We start from the raw sequence: 19127 nt of genomic DNA on the forward strand, positions 1-19127 counted from the left end.
CAAGGGGGAGATTGTTGATGCATATTTTGTCTATCGCCTTCGTCAATCCTAGTCGTAGTGAGAAGCCGGAAGAAATCAAGCGTATTATGTCATATTTAGTTAGAAATGGCAAGGTGGCAAACTTGTAATTAGTGTGAACTTTCATTTAGTTGCCTTGACCATATAAATAGGAGTTATGTCATGATTTTAGATAGAGATTTTTGGAAGACTTTTAGAAGAGATTTAAAGAGGAGACTTGGAGAAGACTTTCTAGAGAGAGAAAGTAGAGAGAGAAAGCTGTAAAGTTGTGATTCTTGTATCAATCTTGTCAAAGTTAGCAATGGAATCACATTAAAAGTACGTTATCGTGTGTTCGATCACGTTCGTTCACGGATTCCGCACGTGAAACGTTCGTTACGCAATCGAACGGTGTCAAAACCGATCCTACAAGACTTTAATCCTCTTGTATATCGATTTAACAATGTATTCGATTACAAGGAAAAACTGGCAATACCTCGGTACCAAATCTGAAAAAATGTTACAAATGAAATGACAAAGTATCCTATTTATACTAGCTGTGAACCGCCCATAGAGACATGCCACAAAGGCGGTTCAAGCATGTTACACTACGAGCGATCCCATGAGATGCCATATAAGCGATCTGCACATGCAAGCCGTAAAAGATCTAATGAACTCTTTTTGTCTTATATGAACTCTTGTTATTGGACCTTGATATGCAAGCTTCTCATTGGACCTCCTAATGGTCCAATCAACACAAATGAACACTTCACATTTTCTTTTCTAAAATGACTTTGTCAAATTTGATCTTTTGTCGTTTGTTGCTTTGATGATATCACATTATGATGATGTCACATGATGTTATCATTAAACATGATGACATCATGCTTGACCAGATCCGCATCGCAACCCGGACTCGACATTAGACGTAGTCGACAGATGACTGCACCAACATTAACCTCTTGGAAGAAGTTCATGAAAGCCGCTTGAATTAAGGTCCGTGACCAGGTTCACTATTCTTTTGATGAAAATGAGCAGGTTTTGAGTGTTGAGAGGGTTGTACCTTACGTTAGGCGTAGTAATTAGTTATATGACAATTATGGCATGTTTTTTGCCTTTCAAGTTTTTTGGTTTTAACATTGGTTTTGTTTTATAATTTCAAGTTTTTATATAATTTTCATATCTTAATTGTTATTTTAACCACTATATGCCATGACTTTAAAGTTTAATCTATGTTTTTAGTACTTTTTATTCCCACTACATGTATGATAGATCAAAAACGATATACAAACTACTTTTACGGATAAAATTAAATTGATATATTCGTATATTAACATTGCTGATTATTGTTTACAAATAAATATAGTGTTTATATAAGTCACTGTTCAATGTGTTATATATATCTAATAAATCTACACATATTATATATCAAAAACGATATATAAACTACTTTTGCATATATAAAGATATTAATATTAAGGTATCCAGATAATAATATTGCCGTTTATTTTTCTATAATATATTATTCTGCACATAGATTATAGGGTTGTTATTTGTATAACATAGTATTATGAACTTAGTATTACATATAGAATATAACACTATGTTGTTATTATTAGAAGATATTAGTATGAAGTTAGTACTACATATAGATTTTATAACACTATGATTGTCATTTTTAAACCTTGCATTATAGTTTTGACCTGTTACATTATAAACTTTTTATAGACCTTGCATTATAGATTTTATATTCTTTTTAATTACAGAAAGTCAACTTTCACTTAATAGGTTGCAAATTCGAAATTTTTTCATTACTTTGAAACTTATTAATCATAAAAATTCCGTCCTTACTTTGCAATTTTAAATTGATAATTATGGAAATTGATAATATGCCCCTGTTTTTTTTTTCCAGTTGATTCGTTTACAGACCTATAATTAGCCGAAAAACTAAAGAAATATATTAAAGATATGGATGCACATTATATGGATATGCTCCTGAATGTGTGAGATGTCATATTTTAGGTATTGTTGTGCAATGCTATACAAGCCTCAAGAACATCTTTTGTATCTTCATTTCAGTATGCGTGTCGAAGAAGGTTGTCAGTGCTGAATTTATAACTGCTAAGGTTGTAGAATGCTAGAAAGCTTCATTTTCAATTAAAGCTAAAGAAGGAACTTAATATTTCAAAGCCGTTTAATAAGGTGGTTAGTGACATTTCAATTTATCATTTTTTTGACATATTAACCTATTTATGGACATTTAAACTGATTGACTGTATTTTTAGAAAATACCTTTCTTTGACATATTTCCATGTTCATGGTTTATTATAATTGATTTTTTCGATATTTTAATTTTGTATAATATACAATGTTTACTTAATTAACATTGCCTACCTATTATAAATATTCTTTAAACATTTCACATTGAAATCAATCTTCTCTACTCAGAAAATTGTCTATCAGTTTTCATAAGCGTTGGTAAGAATACCAATGACTGTTCTATAAGATATTGATTGATAATTTATTACAATGTGTTAGTATATATTGTTGTTTTTTTTTCTAATCTTTCCTTTGAATTTTATGCAGAAATGGAACAAGATGCAATCACACTGTTGAATAATTTGGACCTCAACGTTGATAACTACACCATCAGAATACGCATTGTTCGTTTGTGGACAAGAGCTGATTTCAATAACGCTAGAAAAGTTTATTGTTATGATATGATAGTCATGGACAGTGAGGTAAGCGTTCATACACTTATGTTTTAATTTAATATTATATACTGTTAATTCTTAAAGTACGTATTTTTTGTATAAAATAATGCTGTTGTTTGTCAGGGAACAAAAATGCAAGCTTTTGTTTTGGCTAAAAACGCATCTGGATATCAACATCTTTTAGAAGAAAAGCGTTGTTTGACGATTCGAAATCCTTCCTTGGGTGAGAATCGTCAGAAGGTCAAATACGCTAACGGTGGTTTGAAGATTAACCTTAATAACAACACCGTTGTTGAGGAATGCCACGAGGCTATTGGTTCTGAATGGGGTTTTGATTTTACTCCGTTTGATTCTGTTGTGGAGGATCCAACAGATGACAACAAGTTTTTTAAAAGTCCAATTGATATCATATACAACTAAAACTATATAATACAACATAAGACATTTTTTTATTTTGTTGACACTTTTTACATTTTTTCTCAGATGTAATTGGTTTTGTGGTCAAAAGTTTTCCCTTCGAGGTAGACATGGAAACTAATAATGGAAAAAACCAGAAGAAAGTCACCTTTATGCTTGAAGACTTGAAGTATTTATTTATTTTTTCTTCACTTTTATTCCTTATAATATTATCTTTTTTATGTTATGTTTTCTAAACTACTACTTTTATTGTTAACCTTTTTAATGTTCAGCAATAAGCAGATCTTTGTGACATGTTGGGATTGAACCCTACCAAAGGAACAGATAATAAAAGCCAAAACTGGATCACAGCAGTAGATTCAAAATAAGCAAATGTCTGGTTGCAAGTCTCTCCCCTTGAAAGTGGTTTCAACATCTGCTGACCTCCTATCTGCTGATCATGCAATCTGCTGACCTACAACTGCTGACCAAGACAAAGTCTAATAGAAGAACTAAAACTCTGCTGCTCAATCTACTGCCTTGGTTCAAGCACTGCTGATCATAACAAGTACTACTGGGTTCACAGCAGTGGAAGGATGCAGCAACAGTTTATGTTTAGTTTATGCATTGAAATGTAATATCAATAGTTAGCATAGCAGTGTTTGTATAGATCAGAGGTTAGAGTTTGTTAGGAGGTTAGATGTCACTTTCATGGTGACGTCAGCTTTGATGCTCAGTGGTTTGCAAGTGCCTATAAATAGAACAGTACTCTGTACTGTTCTGTTTAGCTCATTCACCATCTTCTTTCTGCACGAACAAACACTGAGCTCAGGCTGAGGGGGAGTTTGCATATCATACACACATTGTAATCAGAGTTTAAAAATAAATTTAATCATTTTATTCAGTGTTAGAAAATGAATGATTGATAGCATTTCTTCTGTTTGATTGTGAAAGGTTTGGTTCCATTAAATTCCGCTGCACTACTCTTTCATTTGTTCATCCAAATTCAAACACAAATCACAATCAATCCAAACTCAGATCCTAACCATTGGTATCAGAGCTTGGACAGTCAAACTTGATCTAACAATCATTTTGACGTAAATAGTTCAGCTCGAAATTGTTGATACTGATTGTTTGTTCGTTGTGTTGAAAAACAGTGTGAGGTTTAATTACTGATAAAGTTGATTAAACAGTTCCTGTAAAACAACCGGAAAGATGTCGCAATCACAAGATGATAAAAATAACATTGGCTCTTTGTTTAAACCACCTATGCTGAAAAGAAATGAGTACAACATCTGGGAGCGAAGGATGCTGATCGGAGTGTCGCGCTCCGGTCAAAGATAGAATTTATATACCCAAATTACCCTTAACAAATAGCTAGTGGTAGTGAGGGGTCGAACCACGAAGAGTATGTGGTTTGTGTAAGGACTTGATTGAATTATGAAGGTTGTCACTATTATGAAGCTTGCTAAGATATATTTTTGTATTTTTGTTTAATTGGAAGATGTGAATTAGAAGTACTAGAATGATTTAATGGATTAACTACTAGTGATTAACTAATTGCAAGAATTGAAAATGATTGATTGAACAATAATAAGAAAACAAGGTTCACACCCGGTTTCAACTAATGCAAGACTTAGGGTTACTATGTATTTTAATTAGCTTTACTTGAAATAGTTCATTAACGGGTTGCAATCACAAAGCTTAGGTGTCAATCGCTATCAACGTCGTAAACAACGGACCATGATACACTTCGTTACTTTGGACTAGCAAATCCTACCAAAAGACAAGGCATAAATACGTTTATTCATTTCACAAAGTCAAATTTAATCATTCACTCGACAGTTTGCAAATTCAATACCAACGTAAGACAATTGTCTAAGATTCAAATGCAATTCAAGTTATCACAAAACAATTAACAAAACATAATAAACCCTAAACCTTACAAAAGTCTACACCGGGGTGAAACCTCCAAGAAATTAGCCGAGCATGATCGAAGAAACTTGATCACCGGATGTCGGAAGCATGAATTGGATCATCGTGAAGCTTGAAGATGGATTGATGGATGAAGGTTAGGGATTCGGATGAGTGATGATGGTGAATGGATGAGTGAATTGATGGATTGGTGAATTGATGGAGCTAGGGTTTCGAATCAAGAAGATGATGATGAATTGTTCTTGATTCGGGTTGTAGAGTGGATGATAGATGGAATGGTAGGTGAATAATAATGATAGACGGCTCCAAGATCAAGTCTTCAAAATCAAAATAAGTGTAACCCCCGTATTCATGACCCAACAACCCTTTTTTTGATCGTTCAAAACCCCAAAGGAACAAAATTCGCGTAGTCAACATTTAGAAGCCGTCGCCGACGGCCTGAAGCCCCGTCGGCGACGGTGCTTGTTTCTCCAATTCTGGGCGACGGGCTATGTTGCTGTCTACGGACAACTCTTGGCGACGGAGATGTATACTAACCGTCGGCGACGGCCTACGTAGGCGTCGACGACGGTGCCCCCAAGTTCCATTCTCCGTTTTTCGCATTCCTTGCTCCCGGTTGACCCGTTTCACCTCCCGGTGGTTCCGTTTTCGCTCCGGTGACTTGTAAAGCTCCCGAAAAGCTCCTTAAACTCTGTTAAACCTGCAAAACACATATCTAATCAAGAGTAGGCAATTCGAAACTAAAACTTGTGTAAAAACATCGAATTAAACAATTACAAGCACCAGATTTCGACCACGTATCAGATGCGTCACATCCTCGCTCAACAAAACACTGGATGTTGGAGGTCTGTCGTTTTCGGTCCTCATGTTCCTATGGTGCCAAGCGTAGAGGACGCCAAAAAATCCGTTCCTAAACCAACTGAAAATTACACTGAATTGGATTTTCAGAAGTTTGAACTGGATGCCAAAGTGTTTAGCATCATAGCCTCTTCACTCCCCAACGAAATCTATGCTGGACTGTTACATTGTGACAGTGCAAAAGAATTGTGGGATGCATTGAAGGAACAGTTCGGAGGAACAGAGGAGGTTATCGAAAACAATACGAAAATTCTGAATCAGCAGTATGAAATGTTTTGTCACATCAAAGGGGAATCACTAACCCAACAATTTGAACGTTTCAGTTGTCTCATCAGTGAGCTAAGGCTTGTTAAGGTTACATTTCCAAATGCAACACAAAATAGCAGGTTCCTTAGATCATTGCCAGAAAAATGGGACACAATTGCTTTTGTCACCAGGAATTCAGCTGAATTCAAAGATCTGACCCTGACCCAACTCCATGGTAGACTCCTGACCTATGAAAGGGAGTTGAACCAAAAAAGGAGGTTGCAAGAGTCTGGTAAAGTTGCTGATGACTATTTATTCGGCAGCACAGCTCTGTTTGGTCAGGAAGAATCTGGCAGTAGTAGTAAGGATCAGAGTTATGATCATTTTATTGACATAACAGCTGGGGGTAACTTCGCCAACTCTGATTCTCACTCTACAAATTATGCTTTTACAGCAAATACTGAAAACCAGATGTCAGATAATTTTTGTTTTGAGCTGAATGATTTGCAACATTTTGATCCCACTGACTTAGAGGAGATGGACATCTTGCATCAGTTGGCCTTGCTTAGTGTAAGAACAAGCAAGTTCTACAAAAGAACAGGGAGAAAATTTCCAGGGCTTCATGGAAATTTAAGGGTGGGGTTGGATAATCGAAAATCAAGTGTTACAAGTGTAGTAGGCTAGGTCACTTTGCTAGAGAATGTAAGAGTCAAACTACTGGTCCCATAATAACTCACCCTAGCACAAATCCTAGACCACAACAACAAAACACTGTGCACTATACCCAATATGCCCCTGCAGCACATGTTAACACTGCTCATTATGCTGCAACCCCTGTGCCGGTGCATTATGTTCAAACCACTGTTCCACAAATTCAGTATGTTCAAACCCTTGTCCCTCAGGCACAAGTGCAACCTGCTGCACCTCAAACAGCTGCTCCAACTGTGACACAACCAGATCAGCAAAGCTTTTTCACACAAGGCTTTTTTGATTGGAGCAACATGCCTGAAGAGCTTGGTGATGAAAAATTTGCTCTATATGCTTCTAATGATGCTTTTAATGATGAATTCTGTTTGATGGCATTAGAGTCAATTCCAGAAGGGGATGAAGCTGAAGGTGAACAGCTAAGTGCTGAAACAGTGGATGAAGTTGCTGAAGCAGTGGTTACTGCAGTTACTGGTGAACTACTGCTGGAAGAAAATTCAGAAACCCTGATTAAACCACTGACCGACCCTTGGTCCAGAGAAGACAAAGAAAAAGAAGAGTTGAAGAAAGCTGGTGATGAAAAAGAGAGAGCTGATGAAGAAGATAATCATCAATGTGATTGTGCCATGATGGCTGCTGCTAAGGTATCACCTCAAGTTCTTGAAAAACTGTGTTCAGACAATTGTGTTATTGCATTTGCTAACATTAAAGAGGTGAATGAAAACCTTAGAGATAAAATCTTGTCTGATGAGGTCAAATTTGAAAAGTCATTGAAAGAACTTAGAAACAAATTGGCTGAAAAAGATAAAGAGATCAGCAGTTTGAAAGAAGAACAAAGCATAACCAAAACTCAACTCCAAACTATGGTAGAAAAATACCAAGTTTGCAAAAAGGAGTTAGAGTCTACCCAGATCACCTGTGAAAGATGGGTGGAGTCTTGCAAAGGGTATGAGGTTATGCTTGAGAAACAGCTTAAAAGCAATGTCAAGTTTGGTATAGGTCATAGAAAATATGATGACATTGCATGCACTGCTGCAATGCAAGCTGTTTCTTCTGAAATCATACCAACCAACAAAAATGGCCAAGAGGTTAAAAAAACCGACAAACTTGGTAACAAAATTACTCTGGAAAGATCTGTGGGATCCTCAACTTTTGAGGAAGTTGAGAAATACCAATTTAAACCCAAATGGTCTGATTAGTATGATATCCTTGAAAATTTCAAACCAATGGATTTCACAACCACTGATGGTGTAAAAGCTCCAAAAGCAAGAGTCATTCCTATCAAAGATATCCCAACAGAGGTGCAAAACTCTGTTGCAAAGGAATCTGAGAAAAGGAAGAAAAGAGAAAAGATCAAAAACTTGTTTTGTGAATTCTGTGAAAAGAAGAATCATCTAACAAAAGATTGTTTTCATCTAAAAACATATGATATAAACAAAACAAGCAACATTTCACCTGCTGCAAGCTGCACCATCTGTGGTAAAAATAACCACAAAACTAAGGAATGTGTGTATCTCAAAAACTTTGATGAAAAGAAGAAAGAGTACACTGCAAAAACATCCTTAAGTTCATCAACATCATCTGTTAAGTTCACCAAGAAACAACCACTGTTCATCCCTGTCCAAACTGCTGTCACAAAACAGCTGAACCAAACATTTGTTCAAAGGGATGTACAGGTGACAGATGCACCTCCAGCCAATCAATTCAGAAAAGGCAAGGAAAAAGCATCATACCAAAGGATTCCACACGCTTATGAGACTTACAAAAAGCCCTCTAAACCAAAAGTGAACAGGCATCCTTTTGGTTATCAACAGATGATAGGTCAATACCCCCAACAGTGGTTAGAGAAATACATTCCCAAAAATGTACAAACCCCTGAGCTAACCACTGTCCATGCATCTGCCTCCATCCCAGACACTGTTGAGACCCCATCCAAAGCCCTGTTGGCTTTGGAAACCTTTTTGAACTAATCCTTTACTTCATGTGCAGGGAGCTTCTACATGCTTAGATAGTCTTTGGTATGTAGATAGTGGAGGCTCCAGGCACATGACAGGATGTAAAGCCCTTCTTCAAGATTTCAAAATTCATGGAGGGGGTGATATATCCTTTGGTAATAATAGTAAGGGAAAAGTTCTGGGGTCTGGTACTGTAAAGTCTGGAAATGTAAAATTTGAAAATGTCAATCTTATTGATAATCTGAAATTTAACCTCCTGAGTGTGTCTCAAATGAGTGATAAAGGGTTTGGATCATTCTCCATAAAGGATTGTTGTAGGATTGTCGGACCAGAAATGGTTAGTAAGATTGAAGCAATAATCAAGAAAGGCTCAACAAAACTTGTTGCTCAAAGAAGTGGCAATGTTTATGTTGTTGACATGTCAAGAGAGTGTCCCAGAGCTGATGCCTGTCTGTTCTCAGCTGCCTCTAACAAAGAGACAGAGTTATGGCACAAAAGACTAGGACACACAAATCTCAAAACAATCAATGAAATTTCAAAAAATGGCTTAGTAAGAGGCTTACCACAAAAAATGTTTTCATGTCCTGAACACTGTGTTTCCTGTTTAAAAGGAAAACAGCACAAGAGCTCTTTCAAGTCCATTGAAGAGTCTAAAACAACCCAGTGTTTGCAAATGCTGCATATGGATTGTTTGGCCCAGTGTAAGTCATGAGTCTCAAAAAGAAAAGATACTGTTTGGTTATTGTTGATGACTTCTCTAGGTTTACATAGACCTTCTTTTTACACTCCAAAGATGAGACTGCAGGTATTTTGCAAGACTTTGTGATACAGGTTGAAAAGCAATTTGACCTTCCAGTAAAAGTCTTCAGGAGTGACAATGGCATAGAATTCAAAAATAAGGAGTTGGATGCCTTCTGTGTGAAGAAAAGGATTGTAAGGCAGTACAGCATTCCTAGAACACCAGAGCAAAATGGGGTTGTTGAAAGAAAGAACAGAACACTGATTTAGGCTGCCAGAACCATGCTTGTAGATTCAGGTTTGCCATTAACTTTTTGGGCTAAGGCAGTAAACACTGCTTGCTATGTCCAAAACAGAGTTTTAATCAACTCCAGGCACAAAAAGACTGCTTATGAAATTCTGTATAAAATAAAGCCATTAATCTCATATTTCAAAGTTTTTGGTTGCCCATGCTTCATTTTGAACTTAAAAGATTCTATCTCAAAGTTTGCAGCCAAAATCGATATGGGATATCACTTGGGATACTCATCCACTGCTAAGGCCTACAAAGTGTTTAATACACGGACCAAAGCAGTGGAAGAGACCTTGAATGTAAAGTTCAATGAACTTTCATCACTGAAAATCCCTGCAAATCCTGCAGAATTGTTCGATCTTGAAAAATTCACTTTTGAAAATACTGTTGTCGAAACTAACACTGCAGGTCCATCAGAGGATTCATCACCAGACTATGGATATGAAATCATCATTCCTCAAAAGTCTGCTTCAAAAGGGGGAGCATCAGTTGTTCAAAACAGTTGTCAAAGCTCAACCACTGCTACCTCAACAGATGTTGACCAAAGTAGCCCCTTAACCACTGCTTCCACCTCATCTAACACTGCTGACAAAAGTCCTCAAACAGTGGATCAAATTCAGCAGGTGTTCACACCTTTACCTCCAATGCCTCCACCTTTTGAAGCCACTGCTGGGTCATCAAAGTCACCAACAGTGGTTAGCTCAGATGATACACATCTGCAGCCTTCACCACAAAATGCCATCATTCCCTACCAAGGAGAGCTAATCTTCTTGAAATTTCATCCACCAGATCAAATAATTGGCAACATCAATGAAAGGGTGCTCACAAGAAAGCAGTCCCAAAACATTTGTCTTTTTGCTGGCTTTCTATCACTCTATCAGCCAGTCAAGTACCAAGAGGCACTAAAAGACAACAGTTGGGTAGAGGCCATGCAAGAAGAGCTCCAACAGTTTAGAAGACAACAAGTATGGGAGCTTGTACCACTGCCAGAGAATGTAAGTCCTATTGGCACAAAGTGGGTCTTCAAAAACAAAACTGATGAAAGGGGCATTGTTGTCAAGAATAAAGCCAGGCTTGTGGTTCAAGGCTACAGACAAGAAGAGGGAATTGATTAATGATGAAACATTTGCTCCTGTTGCAAGACTTGAAGCAATCAGACTCTTTCTGGCCTTTGCTATCAACCACAATATCAAGGTGTACCAAATGGATATCAAATGTGCATTCCTCTATGGTAAGATTCAAGAAGAGGTATATGTCTGTCAACCTCCAGGTTTTGAGGATCCATTTTATCCAGATCATGTCTACAAGCTAAACAAAGCTTTGTATGGCTTGAAACAAGCACCCAGAGCCTGGTATGAAACTCTTTCCACCTTTTTACTTTCCATTGGTTTCACCAGAGGCAGGATTGATAAAACACTGTTTTTAAAATGGAGAGGAAAGGATTTGATGATTGTCCAGATTTATGTGGATGACATCATTTTTGGAAGCACATGTAATAAAATGTGTGAAGAGTTCAGGAAACTCATGACAGCTGAGTTTGAAATGAGTGCAATGGGTGAACTCCAGTGCTTTCTTGGTCTCCAAGTAAGGCAGCTGCAAAATGGCACTTTCATCCATCAAGGCAAATATGCAAAAGAACTTTTAAAGAAATTTGATATGGATGATTGTAAGCCATGTAGTACACCCATTGCAACCAACAAATTGGTCATGTCTGAAGAAAAGGATGATTTGGTTGATCAGACCTTATATAGAAGCATGATTGGGTCTTTATTGTACCTAACTGCATCTAGACCAGATATCATGTTTGCAACATGTGTCTGTGCAAGATCCCAATCATCCCCTAGAAACTCAAACCTTATTGCTGTAAAAAGGATATTCAGATACCTCAAAGGTGCTCCCACACTAGGTATCTGGTATCCAGCTGATGGTAAAATTGAGCTTTCAGGTTTCTCAGATAGTGACTTTGCTGGATGTGATAAAACAAGGAAGTCCACTTCAGGAGGGTGCCAATTCCTAGGCAATTGCTTAGTGTCTTGGCAAAGCAAAAAGCAAGCAGCTGTTTCCACATCCACTGCTGAGGCAGAATACATAGCTGCTGCAAGTTGTACAGCCCAACTGCTTTGGCTTCAAAATCAGTTACTGGATTTTGGTATCACTGCCTTGAAGACACCACTCATGTTGGACAGCCAGGCAGCAGAAAATATCATCAAAAATCCAGTTTCTCATTCAACCACCAAACATATCGACATCAGACATCACTTTGTGAGGGATTGCTATGAAAAAGGTTTGATTTCTCTGCATCATGTTCCAACTAAGGATCAGCTAGCAGATGTGCTAACCAAAGCATTAGACACATCTACCTTTGAAAGCTTGATCTCTAGGATTGGTATGCTCAACATGGAATAACAGACAAAATCATGTTTTTCTATGAATAAAAGCATTAAAATGTTTTCAGAAAATCAAAAATCCATCCTTAAAAATAGCTAAAAATGAATTTTTCATTAAAATCCTAAAAGTCTGCCATAACCACTGATGGGTTCAAAAGTCTGTGCTGCTACAAAAGTCTGTCCTCTGCTGAAAGTCATCCCCTGTTCTCATTTTCATTGGTTAACCACTGATGGTCAAAATCAGTGGTGCATCCACTGCTAGGCTATCTACTGATGATAAAAAGCATCCACTGTCATCCATTATCACTACAACTACTGTCTTCACCGGTTGTTTTCACAACCTGTACTGTTTAAAAGTACTGTCCTTCACCTCACCAGGGGATGGCATGCGGGCAGTACTTAGGGGTCAGACCTTGTGTAACTGCTGCCACGTCAGCATTCACTCTTCTTCTATAAAACCCCCTTTTCAACACCCAAACAAGGTTTCACTGTCGAATTGAATTCTCAAAAATTCTCTTCTCAAAGCAGTTTCCATCACATTTCGTCAAATTCCTTCACAATTTCATCTTCGATTCTCATCTTCAAAATGACAAAATCGAAATCATCCGCAAAAGCTTCTAAAGGGGCCTCTCAAAAGGCTACCTCCACCGAAATCCCACACAAACCATCTCATAATCTACTGGGTCTTCTCACAAAACCCGGTACCATCGACACATTTGATTCCATCCTCGATCTGCTCAACGCCTCAAAGTACAAAACTTTGTTAACCACTGATGCACCGATTTACCTGCAAACTCAGAGAGAGTTTTGGAAAAATTGCATCCGTGAAAAACAAGGAAAAGATGTCATAGCCATTAACTCTACTCTGCAGAAGAAAGCAGTCCGAATAACACCGCAATCCATATCTGAAGTCTTTCAACACGATGATCTGCAAGGTAAAGACTCTTTCCCTAAAAACGAGTTAAAAATTGACTTCATTGAGAGAGGGTATGCAGACACAATGAAGAGGGACACCTTACAAAAAGGTTTCTTCCCTTATGCAACCAGTTTTTTATTTCATACCCTTCTCATGTGTGTTTCAAACAAAACCACTTCCTTTAATGAAATACCAATGAAAATTCAAAACTTGGGGTATGCTATTTTACAAGGAGAAAATCTTAACTACTCCAAGGCAATTTTCAATGATTTGGTTAAAAATGTTGAAACAAAATCATTCTTACTGTTCCCAAGATTTTTAAGTTATTATTTTGAGAAAAAGTTCAGTAAGGATGATATTGCGGTAATAAACCAAGGTGAATCTTTTCAAATAAACAGCTTAACTGCTGAAACATTTTCAAGAATGTTAGCAGCTTGTAAAACACAAGCAGAGGTGCCTGAGCAGACTTTAGCAGCAAACACTGCTCCTCAGGTATCTGCTGCTAAGCCCACTGCTCAAGGTGATCAAGGAAGCCAAACAACTGTCTTGAAACCCACACCTAAAATAACCAAAAACCCACAGAAAAAGAAAAATCAAAAACCCCCCAAACCCATCAAAAAGGAAACTCTGGAGGATGAGATACCAGAGCAACTGCCCGTGATTGTACAAAAATTACAAGAAACCACTGCTGCTACTTCCTCACAGCAGTTGGTAGAAATATCTCAACCTATACCTGAAACTCCTCCTGTCTCTTCACAAAAAGAACAGGTTGTACAAACAGGGTCACCACATCATGAGGCTCTGGAAGCACTCGTTTCCATCCTCCACAGCCCAATACCCGGGGCAATTCCGCTTTCTAAACCTACCTTCACATCCCCAATTCCACCGAACACCAAACTACTGTTGGATGCAATTGATTTGAACCTAGCACAAACCAGTCTTTCTCAATCACCCGTTCATGAGAAAATACCTCAACAAGAGACTGGGCTTGATGTATCAATCCTTGCTAACCCACCAACACAACCTGAGGAGGTTACTCCCCTTGAGTTACACGTAACTCTTGGTGGTATTCCAAGTGAAGCAGCCACTACAAGTGTTGAACCTACAGGTTTACACTTGGACAGTGGTTACATCAATAAGACTTCCTTGGAGGCAATTCCTTCTATAACACCTCTGTTATTTGCCACTGAGTTTGTACTAACCACTGGTAACATCAAAAGATTATCAAGTGTTGAAGGAAGAAGACCCCAGTACCAAGAAAAAGGGGCATCAGTTGTTGATGTTTGGAGTACACTCCCTACCTCCACTTCTGGTAAAACCACTGCTAGTGGGAAATCAGATGATCCCATTAAATTGGGTGATGGTTTAAAGTACCAAGAATTGACGGAACGTGTTGCAAAATTGGATACATCTGTTGCAGAAATTAAAGAAATGCTGCAACAGTTGTTCACAATTCAAAAGGTATCATCCACTGCTGTTCCATCTCAAACACCTGCTCCACCACCAGCAGATGTTACAAATGAGCTCTGGAACCTCTTTCAACCTTTTCTCCATCAACAATTTCAGTTGGCCGAGCAACAACATGAAAAACATGTTCAAAATCTCAAAAAGGCAATGGAGTCTAGGTTCAGGGATACAAGTGATGACATCAAGGCTCTTAAGGCCCACTTGTTGACAACCACTGGCACTACTCCTCCGACTGTGCTTTATATTGATGACCTCCCTGCAGATAATGCCAAAAAGGGGGAGAAAATTAAGGTGTGGACAAAGAAAGGGATTGAAAATGGGCTATATCTTGATACAGTAACAGGTGCAATGCTCAGAGATATTCCTTTGCCAGATGGTAGTAAAAAGGTTGATGTTACCCAGAATGCACTTAATGATGCTGTCATAAGTGTAAAAAGGGATAGAGCGGCAAAGGCCTTGTCAAGGTGGAATGAGGAGAAGAAAGCTTTCATGAAGCTGAATGCGCAGGGTTATTCTGGTGAAAAGGATGGTCAAAATCCGATTCCAAAAGGAAAACTTACTAGAAAAGTAAGGATACTCAAATCCACACCATCCAGCCTTCCAAAGCACACTCCAAAACCACTGTCCAAAAGCCACCAACATCAAACCTCCATCCAAACAGTTGTTACAACAACTGCTCCCACTCAAACACACACTACTTCAACACACACCACCACCACTGCTTTACCACCACCATCAGTTCCTGCCTTAAAGCAGAAGATAGCAGATGTCAAAACATCTGTTGTAATGACAACAGTAGTTGAAACACCAGTTGTTTCAACAGCTGTTAGTCAGTCACAAACCACTACCATCCAAATCACTCCCACTGATCCACCCAGAACATCATCTGCCCTCCCTAAAATAAAAAGGAGAAGGGTTGTCATATCAGATGATGATTCTCCATCACCACCACCAAAAGCTTCAAAATCCCAAGCACTTGTCACAGTTTCAAAACCCATTCCTCTCTTTTCAGCTCAAATGTACAAACCCTTACCTCCTGCAGGTGTTCAATTTCCTCTTGAACTTGTAATAGTCAGAGATGAAATTAAGTCTTTCTACTATGAGGATGACCCTACCAAAAGGAGCTTGCCATCGATTGAAGGATATCCCAGGCTAACCAATATTGAAGAATACTTGAAAATCAAGGCCAAGCAAGCAGAGGATATCTCAATAAAAAACAAACAAGGGAAATTTGATAGAGAGTATCAACAAAACTATCAGTTTCTACTTACACAGGTCAGAGCTTTGGAACAGTTTGCAAAAAATGTATGTCAGCAAATCTCAGAGAAGGCAGATGAGTCCTTGCGAAAAGACTACATTGAAAATATAATGACCTACAAGACATACAAGGGGGAGAAACACATGTTCAGAAACTGGACCATTCCTGAGCTTGAAGAGGAAGTAGCCAGGATTCATGAAATGATCAAGAATAAGGTCGAGCAGACTCTCCCAGAAAAATTCAAAAAGGTTGAAGCTGATAAGGCTTTAGAGCTGAAGAGAATGAAAGAGGAGCTGATAATTGCTGATTATGGGTCAAAGAACTCTGTGTCTAAGTGGGGAGAAGCGAGGGTCAGGGCCACCTACAAAAGGTTGGAAGAGCTAAGGAAGGAAGATCCAACAGTTCCACAAAAGCCTGATTACTCCAAAGCAGAGGTTTATAAAGGATCATCAAAGCCACATCCCAAAAGAACCACTGCTCCTGCTGGTACTGCCATCTACAAAAGAAGGAGACAAAGCCAGTTAGGTTCTGAAACAGGTCAAGAGATTCTTACTGGAAATGCCATTGTGAAAAAGGGCTTTTTGTTAATGTTGAAAGAAGAATCTGAATTGGAAAAATCTGCAAACACTGCTCAGCCAGTTATGAATAGGCCAGCCTCACCAAACTCCTCAACAAATAAAAATCTCCCAAGAAACCCATCTCGCCTAAAAATACAAGAGTGGAAAACTGATAAACAGAACCACGTATTGACTATGGTCAGGGCAGATGGCGAAGTGAAGAAACTTACAAGGGAACAAGCTCTTGGCCTGAGACTTGAAGATTTGCAGGATCTCCTTGATCTTCCACTTAGCAGGGATGAAGATGATACAGATGCCTTAACCTTTGAACTACAATTCAAAGGGCAAATAAGGGAACTGTTGTTGAGCCAATAAAAATCTACAATAATGGAGAGTTTTGGCATTATCTGTTCCAGGGGGAGATTGTTGGGATTGAACCCTACCAAAGGAACAGATTATAAAAGCCAAAACTGGATCACAGCAGTAGATTCAAAATAAGCAGATGTCTGGTTGCAAGTCTCTCCCCTTGAAAGTGGTTTCAACATCTGCTGACCTCCTATCTACTGATCATGCAATCTGCTGGCCTACAACTGCTGACCAAGACAAAGTCTAATAGAAGAACTAAAACTCTGCTGCTCAATCTACTGCCTTGGTTCAAGCACTGCTGATCATAACAAGTACTGCTGGGTTCACAGCAGTGGAAGGATGCAGCAGCAGTTTATGTTTAGTTTATGCATTGAAATGTAATATCAGTAGTTAGCATAGCAGTGTTTGTATAGATCAGAGGTTAGAGTTTGTTAGGAGGTTAGATGTCACTTTCATGGTGACGTCAGCTTTGATGCTCAGTGGTTTGCAAGTGCCTATAAATAGAACAGTACTATGTACTGTTCTGTTTAGCTCATTCACCATCTTCTTTCTGCACGAACAAACACTGAGCTCAGGCTGAGGGGGAGTTTGAATATCATACACACATTGTAATCAGAGTTTAAAAATAAATTTAATCATTTGATTTAGTGTTAGAAAATGTATGATTGATAGCATTTCTTCTGTTTGATTGTGAAAAGTTTGGTTCCATTAAATTCCGCTGCACTACTCTTTCATTTGTTCATCCAAATTCAAACACAAATCACAATCAATCCAAACTCAGATCCTAACATGACACTTTGGGACGGTTATGCGGATCAAATAATGGAGTATGAGAGCAGCAATCGAGTTGAAAAAAATGTCGTCGTAATCATTCAGTTTGGGAAATACATATTCTGGGGAGGTATCGTATTACTTTAAATCTATTGTGTTTTTTCTTTACTGTTTCACTTTAAATAGTTGTTTAAATTAATTAAAAAAAATTTATTATTATGTACAGGGCATTTGTCTGTTTCTAATTTGTATACCGTCACCCGAGTCTTAATTAACAGTGATATTGATGAAGTTGCTGAGTTTAAAAAAAGGTTCATTATCCTAATATGTTTTTATAATTTTTAATCCAGCTCTGTCAGTGTAAATAATTATTTTTCATGTTTTATTAGATTTATCGAGAAAGTTTCTCCAGAACTTTCTTCCAGTTATTCTGGCTTAAGTTCTTCTGTTGTGAAGTCTGCCACTGAAGAGTTCCTTTCTGACTTGACTTTTTATCCCATTGGGTCGTTAAACGCAATAGATACGGTAACACGAATTAAAATTGTTTTAATATGTTTTCCTTTATCTTTGTTTTTATACATTATCTATTTATTAACACAGACGAAGTTTGTTGTCATTATTGGGACTATCAAGAGTTTTGCATCGAACAATGAGTGGTTTTACAACGCGTGCATAACCTGCAACAAAAAGGTTTCAACCATTACTGTTGTTAAAGAGAAGCAGGATGGTACTGATGGTTTAGAATAGGTTACTGTCTTGGAATGCAAGACTGATGTTTGTAATACAAGGAATGTTTCATCAATTCCAAGGTAAATAATATCCATATTAAGCTTTGTTTGTCAAAAAAACTAAATCTTATTAATATATTTTGCAGAATTAGGCTTTCTATATGTGTGCAAGATTGTACTGGTATTGTGACGTTGACATTGTTTGAGCGTGAGGTAACAAAGCTTTTGAAGGTTAATGCAAATCAGCTGTTAGACAACAACATTGAAGTATGTACTAAATAATTGCTTTTATAATATGTTTGGTTATTATACAACATTGATGTATATTTTGTTTTTCAATAGTTAGCAAACGAAGGAAACTTTCCAAATGAGCTAAATTCTTTACTCAATATGAAGTTTGCGTTCAAGATTGCTGTTTCTTCTTTTAACATTAGCAAGTAGTCTGATGGCTACTCAGTCTCCAAGATGACTAATAACCCGGTGGTTTTGTCCGAGCTTGATAAACATTTTGACACTATTCAGGTATATTTAATCCATTTCACCTTTATACTGTTATTACAATTTGCCAACAATCTTTAACTTATAAGTATTATATATATATATATATATATATATATATATATATATATATATATATATATATATATATATATTTTAAATAAAATCAGCCTATTGATGAGGAAGCCGTCAATGTCGAACCATCCGATTCAAATCGTAATGTCGATTGGCCTGTTAAGGTTTACTATCCTTTAGTTTATATATAATTTAATTTTTACTCATTATTTGTTAAATGTATATTAATAACTCATCCCTCTTTAATTATTTGATTTTTGTAGGATTC

General features: G+C 37.5%; 1 protein-coding gene across 1 annotated transcript; it reads left to right on the forward strand.

Annotated features, from left to right (window-relative positions):
* The first annotated feature begins 17576 nt into the window (after positions 1 to 17576).
* Positions 17577 to 18727, forward strand: LOC110881372. Its single transcript, XM_035978292.1, has 6 exons — positions 17577 to 17688; positions 17785 to 17869; positions 17948 to 18083; positions 18159 to 18285; positions 18459 to 18553; positions 18629 to 18727. Exons 1-6 carry the CDS (start codon positions 17577 to 17579, stop codon positions 18725 to 18727), a joined length of 654 nt encoding a protein of 217 aa, XP_035834185.1.
* The last annotated feature ends 400 nt before the right edge of the window (positions 18728 to 19127 follow it).

This window comes from Helianthus annuus, chromosome 10 (assembly GCF_002127325.2).
Source record: "Helianthus annuus cultivar XRQ/B chromosome 10, HanXRQr2.0-SUNRISE, whole genome shotgun sequence".
NCBI lineage: Eukaryota > Viridiplantae > Streptophyta > Magnoliopsida > Asterales > Asteraceae > Helianthus > Helianthus annuus.